Source organism: Truncatella angustata (genome assembly GCF_020726525.1).
Source record: "Truncatella angustata strain MPI-SDFR-AT-0073 chromosome Unknown BKA67scaffold_1, whole genome shotgun sequence".
Taxonomy (NCBI): Eukaryota; Fungi; Ascomycota; class Sordariomycetes; order Amphisphaeriales; family Sporocadaceae; genus Truncatella; species Truncatella angustata.
In genome coordinates this window covers 1,254,491-1,271,160 of record NW_025763381.1, presented here as the reverse complement: position 1 = coordinate 1,271,160, position 16,670 = coordinate 1,254,491, and the positions used below count along the sequence as shown (strand labels likewise).

General features: G+C 48.1%; 4 protein-coding genes across 4 annotated transcripts; 2 read left to right on the top strand and 2 right to left on the bottom strand.

Moving 5' to 3' along the window:
- Positions 1-519: 519 nt before the first annotated feature.
- On the top strand, positions 520-1,643 carry BKA67DRAFT_9432 (tetrahydroxynaphthalene reductase). Its single transcript, XM_046109556.1, has 2 exons — positions 520-1,138; positions 1,192-1,643. The coding sequence occupies exons 1-2, from the start codon at positions 688-690 to the stop codon at positions 1,455-1,457; spliced, it is 717 nt and encodes a 238-aa protein (XP_045963403.1). The 5' UTR covers positions 520-687; the 3' UTR covers positions 1,458-1,643.
- A 2,243-nt stretch (positions 1,644-3,886) lies between these two features.
- Positions 3,887-6,683, bottom strand: BKA67DRAFT_589394 (OPT oligopeptide transporter; the record flags this gene model as incomplete). Its single annotated transcript, XM_046104452.1, has 4 exons — positions 3,887-4,099; positions 4,160-6,349; positions 6,405-6,483; positions 6,541-6,683. The coding sequence occupies 4 exons, from the start codon at positions 6,681-6,683 to the stop codon at positions 3,887-3,889; spliced, it is 2,625 nt and encodes an 874-aa protein (XP_045963402.1).
- A 5,201-nt stretch (positions 6,684-11,884) lies between these two features.
- On the bottom strand, positions 11,885-13,169 carry BKA67DRAFT_543988 (thioredoxin). The gene is made up of 3 exons (XM_046101233.1): positions 12,656-13,169; positions 12,412-12,516; positions 11,885-12,288 (listed from the first exon to the last, which is right to left on the bottom strand). The coding sequence occupies exons 1-3, from the start codon at positions 12,787-12,789 to the stop codon at positions 12,090-12,092; spliced, it is 438 nt and encodes a 145-aa protein (XP_045963401.1). The 5' UTR covers positions 12,790-13,169; the 3' UTR covers positions 11,885-12,089.
- A 982-nt stretch (positions 13,170-14,151) lies between these two features.
- Positions 14,152-14,464, top strand: BKA67DRAFT_510874 (uncharacterized protein; the record flags this gene model as incomplete). Its single annotated transcript, XM_046097362.1, is given in 2 exon segments — positions 14,152-14,280; positions 14,297-14,464. 2 exon segments carry the CDS (start codon positions 14,152-14,154, stop codon positions 14,462-14,464), a joined length of 297 nt encoding a protein of 98 aa, XP_045963400.1.
- Positions 14,465-16,670: the final 2,206 nt, after the last annotated feature.

Here is a 16,670-nt window from a genome sequence, read left to right as displayed (position 1 = left end):
TAGCATGGTCTCTATGTCTACGGGGGCAGAACAGCAGGTCGCGCTGCTTCACTCGTCGAATCTGGTGCGGATTGCTCGGTCCCGCTGTGACGGTATAGCTGTCGCAGTCGAAGCAAATGCCTGTTCGCTCGGCCTCTCCAACGTTGTCCGCTAGCCCCGGGGGTTGAGCGACCTCTTCTCTGAATCAGATTGTCGAACTGGATATAAGAAGAGCTTTCATTGCCTGTTCATGACATTGATTATCATCCAGAATATCAAGAACATCTCAAGCATTCACAGCAATTACATATCTTTTTAACGCTTCCCCAACCAAATCTTTACCTTTTAAAACACGTACAACCATCAAAATGCCTGGTGTTACTTCTGAGCGTACTGCTAGCAGATTCGATGCCATTCCTGGTCCCCTGGGTTTGGCATCTGCCTCCCTTGAGGGCAAGGTCGCGCTAGTTACAGGTGCTGGTAAGTTCTATTGATTTTCATCAGGTCTCCCTTCTCCCCCAGAGCTTCACCAGTATCAACCCCCTGCAGATTATATCTGCTAGCGGTTGTGGTGGGGACTGCCCCAACGGACTCCGTCAAGGGTTCGGGCCCGGTCCGACCATCCTCTTCCCCATAGAATTTCACCTGCCTGATCGGTAGAGACAATCGGCTAACAAGCATGTTTCAGGCCGTGGTATCGGCAGAGAGATGGCCCAAGAGCTTGGTCGCCGTGGCGCCAAGGTCATCGTCAACTACGCCAACAGCGCCGAGTCGGCTGAGGAGGTCGTGAACGCCATCAAGAAGTCCGGTTCCGACGCCGTTGCCATCAAGGCTAACGTTTCGGACGTGGACCAGATCGTCAAGCTTTTCGAACAGTCCGTCAAGGTCTGGGGCAAGCTCAACATCGTCTGCTCCAACTCTGGTGTCGTGTCTTTCGGCCACGTCAAGGATGTTACTCCTGAGGAGTTCGACCGTGTCTTCACTATCAACACCAGAGGCCAGTTCTTCGTCGCTCGTGAGGCATACAAGCACCTCGAGGTCGGTGGCCGTCTCATTTTGATGGGTTCCATCACTGGTCAGGCCAAGGGTGTCCCTAAGCACGCCGTCTACAGTGGTAGCAAGGGCGCCATCGAGACCTTCGTGCGATGCATGGCTGTCGGTAGGTCAAAATAGTACTAACTGTACTCTACACACAACTAACCTTCCTTCCAGATTTCGGTGATAAGAAGATCACTGTCAACGCCGTCGCCCCCGGTGGTATCAAGACTGACATGTACCACGCCGTCTGCAGAGAGTACATCCCCAACGGTGAGAACCTCACCGATGAGGAGGTCGATGAGTACGCATCCACTTGGTCATCTCTTGGCAGAGTTGGTCTGCCCATCGACATTGCCCGCTGTGTCTGCTTCCTGGCTTCCCAGGATGGTGAGTGGGTCAACGGCAAGGTCCTGGGTATTGACGGCCACGCCATGATGTAAGCGCAGATTAATGATAATAATAATGAGTAATACTTTGCTTTTTAAGGGTTTAAAGCTATAGCATGCTTATTGGCATTAGAGCTGGCAAGGCGTACTTCTTTCAGGATTCTATTTTGTAGATAGAACAATCATGACATTCAAAAATTGAAGTGTGCTCACTGAATGCAAACAATGATCATGCAATGGGAATAGTAAGAAGATTTTGTTTCTGCCCTGGTGGTAGGTCAGCGCTCATCAGCCTCCAAAATCGGAATTAGGATGTATCGTTGGCACAGTGAAACCGGCAACAGAGAGTCATAACTCAACGTGTAATATGTACAGGCGATTTGGACGCGACGATACTTATGTTTTGGATTGTGCAAGCCATCTGCAGGTTGTATTAAGAGTCTTAACATCTAGTTAGAAGTTCACGCCACTCAGCAAGTGAATATGGAGATGATGATCGTTTAGTGAAGGTCACGTACACTATATCGACTAGATCTGGTCAATACATGTATGATTGGGAAATGCTGAAGTCTTCACTTGAATTATATTTGTTACTTCCCTTACTCCCGTAGAGAGATTGGTGGTACGTGCTTTGCCCGTCTCGCTAACCCAATAGCATTTCTGGCCCATATCATGGACCATTTAGTATCTGAAGTCCCGACAGCTTCTCGGAATTCAACAGTACGGAGGACTACGACGGCTCAATTGACCCAATCCCCTCGCAAGAATAATTTGTGAACTTGTAGTTCGATCTCTGAGCCAACAGCCAGGACAGTTCGCATGTGTTCTGAAGGGTGGTATTTTCAGGAGCCCCTCAAACACTCCATTCTCTTTATATTCTAATAAATGGCTTGATTCACAACCCTTGGTGCCATTCTCTTCCGCGGGGACTTACACTGAGAGTCACACCCGGAACTTATCACGGAGGTGTCGAGTCAGGCGAGCGATTTACTGACTTTTGGGTCCCTTACATTCAAATAAGTAAGATCGAGCGGGTTTCCGATCTCTTCTGTGATTTGGAAGAAGTTCTGGTGCTCACCTATATCTTCTGCGAGTTTGATGGGTTTGCAAAATCACCATCCTTGTCACCACCATTACCAATAATGCAAATTTTTAAATATCTCTATAACGCCCTTTTTGAGTGCCCCAATGAGAATCGTGTCAATCTTTTTTGTCATATCTTCTCAAACTCCTCAAGATTGACGTTGGACTTGTTTCTATACCACCATTCCGTTGAATATTCGCCAAAGCGAACCTGGCTTCTAAATTAACGTCCGCAAATAGTGTGACTTGCTGAGCTCTCACGGATAGGGCACTTTTTACTATCTGTCACTTCTTGTGTACTACTCCACGAGCTCCTTCTTCGTGAGAACTGAAACCGATTATGTTTTGCTGTGGCCTTGAGCTCAACTTAATATCGTTTGTATGTCAGGTCATTCGCCCCCACCGGATCATCACCGGCGACACAAAACTCTTGTATCGACTTCTCACTATCCTCAGCGGACATGAATATCGACATCACTTCTTCTTTCTTTTCAGGTATACCATGATCTTGCAAAACCTCCAACATCTTCTGATGCACAATATCCCGTTCGTGAAAGCGGTTCATGAAAGGTGGCCGCCGAGACCTCATGCCGGTATTTGACTTTGGGAATTTCAAGTAATATGATTTGCAGTACATGATTTGTCTTTAGGAATATTTTTACGAAGTAGTCTTGTAGACACTCCATTTTTCGCTCTGAGATGCGCTCTGTATTTCCAATTCAAAACCCACAAAAATTGTAATTATGGTAATACAACCACTCAAGCCTTGTGTCATAGTTACCGTGGATTCAAGCGAGCAGCTAGACTATTTTGACATTTGCAGTATCATAGTATTACTACTCACGTTCTCAAGTAGACCAATCGAGTCTTAACGACGAACAAGAAGATGATCATCACGTTCGCATCCCATGCGTCGTGACACAATAATCAATTCTCCACTAGGTATGTAGTGAAGATGAGCTCCGTACGGATCCGTAGACTCGAGCATTTCTTGGCGCGGATTCCACTATATTAATAAGGGTAATGCCGATTTGAGTGGTGGGTCAAGAATATCAAGGAGACGGGGACGATAAATTACATTCACAAATACAGACGATCCTGTCTTGCGCACATCGGGTTATTGACCCGCAAATTTTGTCCCAAGAATCCGATGTAATTAAAGTATGTAATGATATAACCATCGTATTTGTCTGGAGTACTAAGGTATTAGTTATGGTATCTAGTGCTGTCTAGATTAAAGGAGAGACCACTATGGCATGAAATGAATCCTGACTAGCAGGAACTGCTAGCTATTGCAACGGAATTTACAAAATCCATCATCTTGACGAGGAAAATCGAGTGGCCGGCTTATTCATTTAGTCCCTCCAATGTCTGCACCATCAGAACATCGAGTAGTGCGTCTATGGAGCGCCAACCCAACTGTTCCACCATGGGTAGAAGCGCTCACCATCCGCCAAGGTCTTCAAAGTACAACCACCACCCTCGCAGCCAACAGATGCCTGCGTGTTGCCCCACCATTCGATCTCGACGCCGTACCAACCAACAGTGAAGAACATGATGATAGCAGAAATGGCAATACCTGCAGAGAAGGCAGCAGAAAGCACGAAGTTGTACTAAAGATTGTGGTTAGCTGTACTGTTTGAGGCGATGGAATCTGTAATGTGGGAATGTACCTTAGACCAGAAAGCGAGATATCGCGGCTTAATATAAATCCAAGAAAGCCAGGCAACAGGGACCTGTGGCCACATGTACGAGAACCCATAAGGAGCCCAATTGAGACCACCATACCAAATAGCTACAGGGTGAACCTGGCGAAGCCATCGGCTCCTAGGGAACTTCTTGACAAGTCCCCAGAAGATGAGCACGGCCAGAATACCGAAAGGGAAGCCCAACAAAAGAGGTCCGTATTGGCCTTGAGGACCAAAAACCTTGATGGGACCGATGGTTCCCCACAAGACAGAAGCTGTGAAAAAGGTGGTTGGTCCGGGGCAAGTCATTCTCATTGGGGCTGCCTTTGTACAGATGTTTTCAATGTTAATCTGATATTGCATGACCGCTGTAGCCACGAAAGTGCTGATCAGAGTACCGACCATCTGAGCAGCGAATGTGTGCCACGGTGGGATCTTCAGGTAGTGAGCCATCTTCAAGTCGTTGGCAAACCCGACGGCGTGGGCGCAAGTGACATAACCAAATGATTTGAAGTAGTTCATGGCCAGAGCATTTCCCTGTGCGAACATTCCACCGATAAACTCGGCTAAGACGTTCAAGGTAACTTCAATACCAGTCATCGCCTTGATGATACCGACGGGCAGGACGAAAATCAGGGCTAAGAGGACTCCATACGGGACAGTTGCAGCTGTTGTGTAAGTCGGCCAACCCAGGATACCCGCAAACCCGAAAGCTGCCGCGACAAGAAGGACAGCGAGATACCAGATTTCTGACACCTCGGGATATTTGCTCATGAGCTTCATGTGCACATCACTGTATTCGCCATCGACCTCGGCGGTTCCCTCAGTGGTAGGCTTCTTCTTACGGAACGATGCAAACAAGCTCTTAAATCCCATCGCAACTTCGTAGCGGTGGAAGATGATCACGTACGTAAGAGCCGATGCGTATACACCAAAGAAAGCACCGTAGACGAGCGTGTTGGCTGAGCCTAGATAGGCCGCTGAGTAGTCCATGTACTTCTCGTGATCGTACATTCCGTGCTCGTCAAGGGCCCTGGAGACATTGTAACGCGCCCCAAAGTGGTCCCAGACGTGGTTGTCGACAATCTCGATGTAGCCAGTGTTCCAGGTGTTGGTGAAATAGACAGCAATGATGATCAAGCCGAAGATGAACCCACCAGCAACAGTGTTAAATGTCGAGAAAGCAGGAATCATGAGCGGGTCGACACCGGTATAGGCAAGAACGTTCCAATCGAATGTTGGCCATGGATTAAAAAGACCAGCGCTGTTGAACCCGGTGAGGACATCCAAAGTGTGGTTCTCAGGTGCAATCCAAGTCATCCATGAGAAGTATGTCAAGACTTGGAATATAAAGTTGGGGAACCAGAAATAGATAAACATGGCAGTAAATGCATAGAAGAAGAATCGATACCTGGAGGACGAGTACATCTTCTTGAAAGGGCCAAGTACAGGAATGTTGTGCTCCTTGTGCAGGGCCGAGTTCAGTGCGATGGTGACAAGAGAAGCCGGCCACATACAGTAAGCGGGATACACCAGAAACTTTCGAGTCAAGCCAGCGAGGCCGTAACCAATAAAGTTGGTTGACAGACCAATCAGAATCTGGTAACCGAAGCTACGAGCGTATTGTTGGTTGAATTGGAATGGCAAGATTTGTGTCCAGATGATATAATTAGTGTAGGGCAGACTCTGAGCGACGGTGGCCATCAGAGCAATCATCATGTGCTCTTTCTTGTTGAAGGGGCCGGGATTGAGACTATGTTGAACACCAAAGAGAGTGAACCTCCAGTCGGGTACAGTCTTCTCCCATGCCTTACCGAAGGGATAGGCGAGCAACTGGGCCACGTTGGAGGTGACAGTAATGGGAGGGTTGCGAACGGAGAACAGCTGGTTGATAGCAGCCAAAGCGATGGAGAAGAAGATACCGATTGTCCAGGCACGCACGGTCGAGCAAGGCGTAGTCGGGTCATCCGTGTTTTCGACAACACCACGGACCTCGGCGTACGGAGAATTGTTAGAAATGAGCGCAGCCTCTAGCTTCATCTCCCAAATGATGTCCTCGTGCTTCTCGGGATTCTCGAAAATGTCAGGGTTGCCCCGGAACTCGGCTATCTTCTCTAGAATCGGTTGCGGGAAGTTAGGATCATGCTTATGAATCCTATAGACGCTTTCGACCAACTGTATCCAGTGTCAGCAACACTTCGGTATAGATGCTGAAGTTGAGGGGACATACAGCTGTGACGGCCTCCAAGGAGTAGGTCTCAGCTATGGCCTTGGCCTGGATAAGATCTTGTTCGGTGACATTGAGTTCCCTTCACTGTTGTCAATTTATGCATTCGTCTCCAATGGCAACGATAAAATCTACTTACGATTCAATGGCTTGTTCAAAGGCATTGAGTCCCTCTTCGTTGACAACTGTTTGGGTGTGCTTCTCATCGGCAAAGTTCTTGTCGTCTGAGCCGTTGTCAGCAGAGACGATAGTCTCCGCATCCCCTCGATACCTCAGGGCCATAGCTGCCGTCGGTTCGAGCCTGATGGGGTAATTCCAAGCACTTGCAGGTAAGGACAAGGTGCTTCTGCTGCACAATCGCTGAGCAGAACAGACGTAGGGGTGAGGATCACTTCACTCACAGCTTTCCATAATCGCTGAGGGAGGGTTGCCTTCATATAATCAGAGGCAAGATTCCCTCTTATCAGGCGGCGAAACCCAGAGTCCTGCCAATGCACACGGGTTGGGGAAGGGTTTCAGTGGTGCTTGTAGACCCTGACCCCGGCCAACCTTGGCGTTGGACAGGAAGCTTTGGCCTGCACGCGGATCAGGGGAGGCAAAGTTCACCACCGCCATGGTTCGTCGGGCGCCCGTCGTGGATCGGGCAATGCAGCTTTCGACATGCCATAGACATCACCTTGGGAAGTCTTGTCAAAGTCTTGTGTGTCATGTCGACCTTCTCAATTGAGATAGGAGCGAATTCGAGCGGGTGAAGGTCAAGAGTGCTAAGATGATAACAAACATGATCCAAGACCCGTAGAGGAATTGCCAAGTACAAAACGGCCAATGGAACCGGTCGAGCCCCGCTGGGTTGCGTGGAGGGTTCTTGGATAAAATGGATCAAAGCTGTCGTCAGATCGGTGGTGTATGGCGCTCGAAATAGTATATGGGCGAGTCGTCTGATATCCTACTGCATTCATGTAAGCAACCCTGTATGGACCAGGATTATAGAAGAACGAAAGACCGCATCCAGAGCCCTCCGCGTAGAGATTGCGCAACGCTGCCCACAGATGCATCGTTCCGAAAGTACGGTTCATTGGGGTTGGTCTCACCCAGATGATTGGCGCTTTCGCCAAGATCGACTCTGGGGTGGGGTTGCCAGGGCTTGCCGTTGGGCTCACTTCCAAAAGAAGGAGGCGGGAAGGATGAGCCCTTGAAATTGAAACATATGGACGCATTGTGCAATGTCATATATTGATCATTGTCGTTCAGTCGTACAACACCAATGTTGTTCATGCTGCCGAACGAATAATTTGTGTTCGGTTTAATTGGCTTAGCATGCCGCTGAACAACCACCACCAATAGCATGCTACTGCCGAGCTATTAGCCCATGGAAGAGCACTAAGACCTGGCAATGCCGTAAATTGATAGGGCGATTGTCTACGACGCAGCTTGCTGGCTTCTAGAACCGACCGGGGAAAAACTGCAAAGGTTCAATCAGCTAAACCTTTTCCTCGGCGCCCTTGGCAGCACGACGGGTGACTCTGGAGGTAACGCCCTCCTGCTGGATGAGGAATAAGTAGACCCGAGCTGTGACAGCTTCATATCCTTGGTTTTCAGAGAAGCTAGCAAAATTTGTCAAAGTCCAATAGCGGACAAGATAGCACGGGGGCAAAACAAGCGGCCAACAGGGAATATGGTCCTGGAGGCTGGACTCTTCTCGGCGTGCCCCAAATGCAGATGCAGTCTTGATGGAAGCAACTGCAATATGTGCAAAGCGCACAACCAGGGTCGTCGTGTGACCCCCTCTTCTAGACGTGTCTCTAGAATACGAACCGTAAATTGCCTGCATCTAGTCAGCTTTTTGTTGCGTACTTCGTACATTTCGTGTGAATCAATCGAATTGCCTTCTACTACATCGATGGCAATTCCTTTATGGCTATAATCGACGTTTTCTTAACGGTTTGCCGGGTAGTGTTAGAATAGTTATTTTGTCTTGTTTGAAGATAACTTGTCGTGGTCTGGGGCGGCTGCCAAGATCTCATCCTTAACCGATGGTGGGATTGAATATCGAATAAAGTTTGCGCACTTGCTTTGATGCCCAGTTCAGAATCTATCGTAAGCGAACAAGCGGGTTAGAACCACGCTTGTGTGCCGGCCTTACCCGTACCTGACCATTGGCTGTTGAGAAAGACAACTTGAGGGTTGGACCAGTTGAGCCGTGTCGATGTTGAAGAGCCTAGATCAGACGAACAGGCACGGCTGTACAGTTGATTTCGCACACATTCTGGGATCGCAGTAATGCCGTCCTGTCTCTCGCCACTCTGATGGTCTGGGATGGTCGCTTCGTTATCATGAAAGGTATTCGTTGTGCGCAGTACTCTCGGCTGCCGAGTCCCGCGATAAGGCAGCGGGGCCTGCAAATATTGTCGTGAATTAGAGGTGCCAAGTTGAAAACGGCGAAAGTAGATCATATGTCGTGATGCTGATTGATGGCATGGCCAATCTTCGCCTACCTCGTAACTTTGTTGATAATCTAAGCGAGTCTGCGCAACAACAGGTCCCCAATCTGTACGCCCCCCTCTTGACCTGGTGGAAGGTCTACCCACAGCATCAAACCCCTTTGCGAAGGAGATCACGATCTGTGTTACCCCAAGAGGCCATTAGTCCGCGGTCACACAATGCCAATTTTGCCTGGCATGCATGCCAAGTTTGATTGACCACGAGCAAAGACATGGTCGCGGCATAAAGCAATTGAACGCGATGTGACTGAGCCCGCCGCCAATGATCAACAAATCAATCGCGTTACTCTTATCCATCCATCTAGTAGAATGAACTTCAGTGATTGGACACAAAATAACGTCCCTTCCTGGATAGTAATAATGTTCCTTGTTGGTGGGAAAGCCAGCCGCAATATCTGTAACTTAGCTTGTGAGACGAGTGTTCTTATGCTGTCCATCAGCAGCGGTGTCGATCCCAGACGGTGCCTTTTGCACTCGTACTACGCTGTTTTATGTGTATGATAACACTTGCGTGCAACGTCTGACCATGCTATCAGTAGATCAGACGCAATCACAAAGGGAAATGTGGCATGGTTTTCGCTGGTTGCGAGAATGTGTGAGCCTCATTGAGCCCTCTTTTATTCCTTGTCCTTGCCCAACATCGCCGGGGCATAAGAGCGCTCTCCTGTCATATAAGAATGCGGGCAGAAGATCCCGTATCAGAGATGAGTCTGTGAGGGATCGGACGTACTCATGGCTGCACTTTCAGCCCTGACCGATAAGATAGTCGCCACTACCACAAAGGCTCGTCCCGTACAAGGTTATTTTTTCGCAGTTGCATGAGGATTGATGTGTTTTGAATGAAGTATCATATTGTGTACCTCTCGTCGGGGATAGTAGCACTGCATAGCTGCATGGGCTTCTCTGCCAAGGCCTCTTGATAGCAACGTGGTTTGCGTGAAGTTGTAAATTGGCAGATATTTGCTGAATAAAACAACACTGCTCGCAAGAGGAAAATGTGCATTTTCGAAATACTGATGTATTGCGCTTAGTGTTTGCTATACCACGAGTGTCTCATCATGGTGCACCGTAGCCTATTCAAAGCTCAGTATTTCTTGTTGAAAAACGATGGGCAGTTTACATGACGGCGATGAGGAATCGTTTCCACTTGCCCAGCTGGATATTAGACTGGAGGTTGGGTTGAAGATTTCAAGGCAATTTGAAATAACTGTGCCGCTGGGAATTGGTGCCATAAATCAGACGGAACAAAGACCCACCGCTAAAATCACGACCCTAGGAAACATCAGAACCTTACCTAGTATACATATAAGAGGTTTTCGCCGCAACAGTTCAAAAACATGTAATTTATGAAAACACACATTTCCAAGGACTGCCGCATGTATCTGAAATGCACTCGATGTCCTTTTTGAATTCCGAATGGCAATGCAGGCGGCATCCTGTCATCTCCACCTGGGCGACTACCTCGGACCCGAAACGGCTACCTTTTCTTCCAATATTCGGCATGACTCATCTGCAGGTACAAGTTACCCCAGGTTCTCGACAGGATATACCGTATAAACCTTGGGCGGCAGTGGTAGTGGCAAATCGCGATTGATATCCTGATAGCTTCAGCAAGCGTTTGGGGCTCTTATCTCCCCAGGGGTAGAGACTACATCCCCTTTGTTGCCTGGCCTGTATTTCGGCTTTCATGAGGCAGACGTGATTGCGATAGATGATCGTTCTCATACTGGGAAACTGCAGAAGAGAAGGCCATATCCAGTGTTGCAGACGAGTCTATTCTGTCGCGAGAAAGCTTCAGGCGTCAGCCAAGTTAATTCGTGAACTCGCGGTTTGGTATTGGACACAGAAAGGGAAGGTTACTTCCCATCGGAAACATACTCGATCAAGAGATGAAAATGATTTCGGCCCAGATTTCCCATATCTCTTTATTGAAGATCCGAAGTTGTGCGGTTATGCCTCAGCGTCATTAGTTTGTTACACCGAACTCCGATCCCTACAATGTGGACATACCCGGCCCGAGCTGGCATTTTACCGTGGTGGGAAATCCGTAATCCGATTGATCGCATATTGCATTGTATAACTCACATAAAGGGGATCAATGGTACCCTGTCGGCGGCTATGGTCTGTTTAGTACACATACAGTCGTACGATAACATGAGACTGCAACTGATTGATCGGGTAGTCCCTTAAAACTCGACCATATATGGGACCTGCGAGCATAATGGTGATAAGAATTTGAAAAATATTTTGTCATTCTTGGTGACAAGAGCTGAAAGAGTCACCTTGTAGCAAATACTCTTCCTATGCGCTGCATTTAGAGACAACACCATTACCTGGGCATGACCTCGAAGTCCCAGCTGCCAGAACGCTCTTATCTTCACGGAGAGAGTTGCAGCTACCAGAGAGTAGTCGGTTCAACATTTTCTAGGGGTCGGATACTTGATAAAAATGGACTCGCTGTTCTAGGCATGCTAGGAATGGTCTCCAAAGCATTTCTGCGAACTGCTATAGTCGAGTGATACAGAAGGCCAGCTTGACATCTATACGAGATAATCATACCGACCCACTGCATGGAACTGCTCAAAAGTCTTCGCAGTAATCAGAGTAGCTCATAGGTAAAATGCTCACTTGAGGGCCTTCAGAGCTGTCGAGCGAGGCCTGTGTGACCATGAAGGTTTTTCACAGAGAACAACCATAGGCTCGATACAGACCCATAGTCGAAGTTCGACGCTATGCTTGGACAACATCAGTAACCTGTGTCTTGCCGACTCTATCTCAGAAACAACGATAACACATGAGAAACTTTCTGCTCAGACGAAAACGAACTTTGTCGTTGTCTAGTCCCCATGTCGCAATGCATGAGCTCTAGCGGAACACAATCGGTCGTAGGAAGCATAAAAAGTACAGAGGCTCGTCAGAAGGAAAACGCTCAATCGCCATTGAATGGGGCAGGGAGCACAGTCTGGGACATGGACTAGCAAATTGTTTGTACGAAATCTGATATTTCAGGCGTTCCGTCTACCTGAGTCTATGTGCCCTATCTCGAAGCAATCCCACGCAATGCGTACCAGCATGCATGTCAACGGTATGGGTATCGTTATTCCGCTGCGGCTTCCTCATGCTCAATAAACATACTGACGATTTCTTTCTTCGCCAGCGACGTCCGCTCAATACTTGTGCATCGCAATTAAGCAGTAACACCCTTGTCGAGGAGACCGATGAGAGCGTTGGGGTTGGCGCCAACCAGCTCCTCAGCCTTCTCACCGTCCCTGAACAGCATGAAGGTCGGCATGGCGCGGATGCCGAGCTCCTGGCTGATCTCGGGGAGCTCGTCAACATCGATCTTGGCGAAGAAGACGTCCTTGTACTTCTCGTCGTTGGAGTGGCTGTAATTCCAGGTTTGTAAGTGTCTGTCTTGATATTTCTGGGCACGAGTGGGACTGAGCCTCGGAGGGGTCGGGAGAGGTGTATGCTGTCGCATGACTGAAGAATTTATTGTGATTACTTACTTGGCCAGAATGGGGGCAATGGCCTTGCAAGGACCGCACCAGGTAGCGAAGCAGTCAAGCATGACAACCTTGTTGTTCTTAATGGCCTCCTTGAAGGCTTCAGCGCTGCAAACAGTGTATACGTCAGTATCGAATGTCGCGCATCTGGTATGTCATCCTGCAGGCGCAATTCAAGGTGGGGTAGTTTCTTTCGAGTGCGCGCAGTAATACAGTGCATAGTTAGGCTTGACGGAGGAAAACATACGTCTGGAGGTTGTGGACAGTCATTTTGGGCGAGGTGGTGTGGAATTGGCGAAGTGAGGAAAGTTGAGATGGTCTAAAAGCTGTTTGTCTAAGGGAAGACTGAATTGTTTTGCGCAGGAGTGTTGATGCAGACATGTGGGAGGTAGGCGATGGCGTTGAGGGGAAAGTGGGTTTTATCTAAAAGTGCAACTCCAAAGTGGCTCGGAGTGGTTTCGGCTCACCAACAGCAACAGGAAGAACAAGAAGGGACGTGGAAGTGGATTGGTAAGGCCAGAGACGGACTACAGTATCAGCAGGGTCTGTTTCAAGGCACTGGAAGCTCCGAGAATTGATGCAGGTCTATTTTGAGCTGTATCAACCAACGATTGTGTCTGTATATGCGGACGTGTTGCGGAAATGATGTAAGGGTCGGGATTTGTAAGTATGTTTTTGATGACGCGATGCTGCCGGAATGCTTTGCAGAAAACAATCGTTTTTTGCTGTCCGCCATTTCTTCAATCTTTGATTTGCCTGATGCACGTCACGGGGAATGCTCCAAGCTTGAGACACCGAGATGACACTTTACGGGAAATCATTTATTATGTAAGCTATCAGGACTTTTGATTCCTCGAGGCGATTAGATATTGGTGGACCTTCCGAGGTCAAATTTTGTTCCATGAGGAATCTTTTGTTCCCCATTCAGTGGGTCACTGCAGAAAGGGGCAAGGTGTCTCTTAGTGCTATTCCACCCGGCATATATCCGCATCGCCGATGGGAAAGAGCTTGGCAGCAGCGACGCGAGTGCGGCGCCTGTTCAAGACTCTGAGCGTGCCTGCGTGCGTGCTGCGTAGAAAATGTATTCTAGGTTGGGAATGGGTTCACTGGGAACGTCCAATGTAATTGCGACTATATTCTATCACGTATAAAGTATAAAATTAATGGTAAAACCTCAATCACGATCCCGGTCATGACTCCAATCACATGAGAAAGGGCGACCAATGGAGCAAGTTCATGCAAAAAACGTATCGCGATTGGCTACAGCCGAGCCATTACCGCATACTGTAAAGCATAGGACATCCAAGAGCTTCCACCTCTCAAATTTGAGGAGAGCGCTACATCTCCGGAAATTTCGTTTGCTAGAATTGGTATTCAACGTGTAGAAGAATGTCTCCGTCACTTGGAACAATCTTGGTCATCACGCAGGTGAAAATATCATTGCCAACCACAAACCACCACTAACACCAGCAATAACAACTGACATAATTCATCGTGAACGCAGTACGTTCAAGTATCGAAGAGATAGGAATGAGTGAAAGATCTCATTGGGCCCCAGAGAGTGTCACCTCAACACCCTCAACCCTCGTTGCCGTAATCACTACACCCATGACACCTCAGCAGCGCGATGCTTATGTCATGCACGTACGATTTCAGGAGGTTACCCAGAAACTCTACACTTGACCACATCCTGCTAGTTGACGATTGTCTCAGGTCACTCGCAGGTTACTATACTCCACCACCATGTATGGTAGTGCTGGCAAGCGTATCGACACACGCTATCGTGAACGACGGTGCTACATGCACGATGCGCTCCGTGTCTTGCCATTATATCGCCCACCGTGGCTATTTCTTAGGACGCCGCTGGCAAAGGTCAGTCAAGGGGAAGATCTACATTCCCACGAAAGACTTCCCCGATATCGATTCCATCGGTCAACTCGTGGGCCCTCGCGGGCATTGTCCGGAGGATATGAACAAGCAATCTAGAGCAAGCAAGCATTGCCATTCGCGGATGCGGCTCTATCAAGGTAGGAAAGGTCGAGCAAGAGATTCGTGACATATCTACGACAAGCCAGACAAAACACTCCACTATCTAATCACTGGCGATACTCAGCACAACGTAGATGGGGTAAAGCATGCCAAAGACAGAGAGAGAAAGCAACTCCGTGCATTTACTTTTACCAATGGAGCTTTCTGCGATGGCGGAGTGCGCAGGGAAATAGACAGGACCTAACCATGGGAGAACGCGTGCGACGTAAAGATTGCGTGCGCTATCTGTACAACGGCGGCCATGTCGCTCGTGATTGTCCTGAAAGAACAAACAACGTCCCTTGGCGCCAACCACCTTGGAGACCTAACAGGCAGCAGGGTAAATGGGAAACTATTGCTGTTACTTATGACAGGCTTCCATCGGAAATTTGAAAAGGTCTCTTTACCATGAGGCCACGGGTTGAGGGTACGCTTCCGAGCATCATGGTAGATACTCGGTTATTAATATTGCAGGAACGTCGAAACTCACCAGCAACTCCTCGGCTTCGTAATGCAATTATCCTTTGGGTGCCGTCTTAGGCCATTTCACCAAGAAACTTGTACATAATTGTTGACTCCGCCTTGTGTATAAAAGTTATTAGATGTGCATCGTCTTCACTCCAAATCTGTGAAGAGATGCCTCGGCTGTAATGATAGAGAAATAACCACACAAGCTCATGTTCCGCAGCTTGGTAGGTTTCGGACTGTAGTTTTGTTGCTTCTTCATCATTCATAGTAACTACTGACTAACGCTGGCCTACGCCAACAACAACTGGCAGGAAAGTGATCACACTATATAGCAACGAGGTGTTCAAAAGCAAATAAGTAGCGGCTGACTTCGTTCTAGCCGCTGTTAAACCCTCTAGCCTCGTTTCACTAAATCCTATCTTGCCTCGGCCAAAATCGAAGTTGGGGAACGTGTATGGCGTATCCTCCTGAGTGTCACGCTATTTTCTTCCTGTGGCTCAGGAGAAAAAAAGTTCACCGTTCATGATTAGGACATAGTAAATGCGTGACTCATACTTGTTGTGTCGACTATGTGACTATTGTATCGCGCACCTTCATTCGTCCGAACCTGTTCGTAACTACTTCCTCAGAACATTTTGGACTTACCGGTACTTTCCTAATGATACGCTCCATGCATGCAGCAGTGTCAACAGTCGACAAGAAACCACATCCCCACTCTCCGAATGAACGAACGTGTCGGAAGCAATGGGAGCTAAGAAACATCGAGTCATCCTCACGAAGCAAGTCAAGCCGAAGCCGTTGAAAGTCCAGTCTGTAGACTAGTTTGGAATATGCCATCCGATCTTACGGGTTCTTCCATGCCCTAAAAAAACCATCCGATTTTTTAGAACAAGAAAAAAAAGAAACATTCTGGGGTACCCGAGAAGGTTTATCTTGTATCTCTACATTGAGCAATTAGACTTCGGCCCGGCCTTGCCATAGTGGAAGGTAGTTAGTCTAAACCGACGACTGTCAAAACAAAGATCCCACGAACCAAGGCGATCTCGGCACTTTAGATGCGCCACCACGTGCCTCGTGCTTACTCCTGAGTCACGGCAACTCCATCCCGCAGCACCAAGGCGTATCACTAGAAGTGCTTGGATCACTGCTAGAAGCCAAGCGAGCGATGTAGCATGTCATCATCAACACAAGCACGCGATTCATGTTAGCTTCACATTGTCGCCAAGAATATTTGGCATCGTAGGTAACTTTCGAATAGATCTCTTAATCTCCTTCTCGTACATACTAGCACATACCCTCTTGAACACCTGTCAGGAGTGTGTAGTAATGGGTATCAAATCAACCTTCTGGTTGAAGCCTCATAGGCTAGGGTAAATCGAGACTTGTTGCACCGCACGGGGATGCTGTAAACAAGGGGTATTATATGGATCCCAAAACATATGTGCTTCTCCAATAACCTGAATGAGATCTATGTAAACGCACCGCTTGTAGAAATCAACTGATGTCCAGATTCAGGCCTGTTTCCTTGTTATTTTTCATGCCACCCTTCGTTTGCATATTCGCAAATGTGGCAAGAAACGATGAAGAAAAGCCATAATACCCTTGTTTGAGGTGCAATTTATGCGCCAGTCTAACAGTTTGAGACGACAGAGTTTCGGCGGGTGAACAAGAGATGGTCCAGACCTCTCGGCGAAGCAGAATATAAATGCTGAGAAGTATTACAACATTCTGCCGTAATGAAGTACGGTAGCATGTCCTGTGACGGA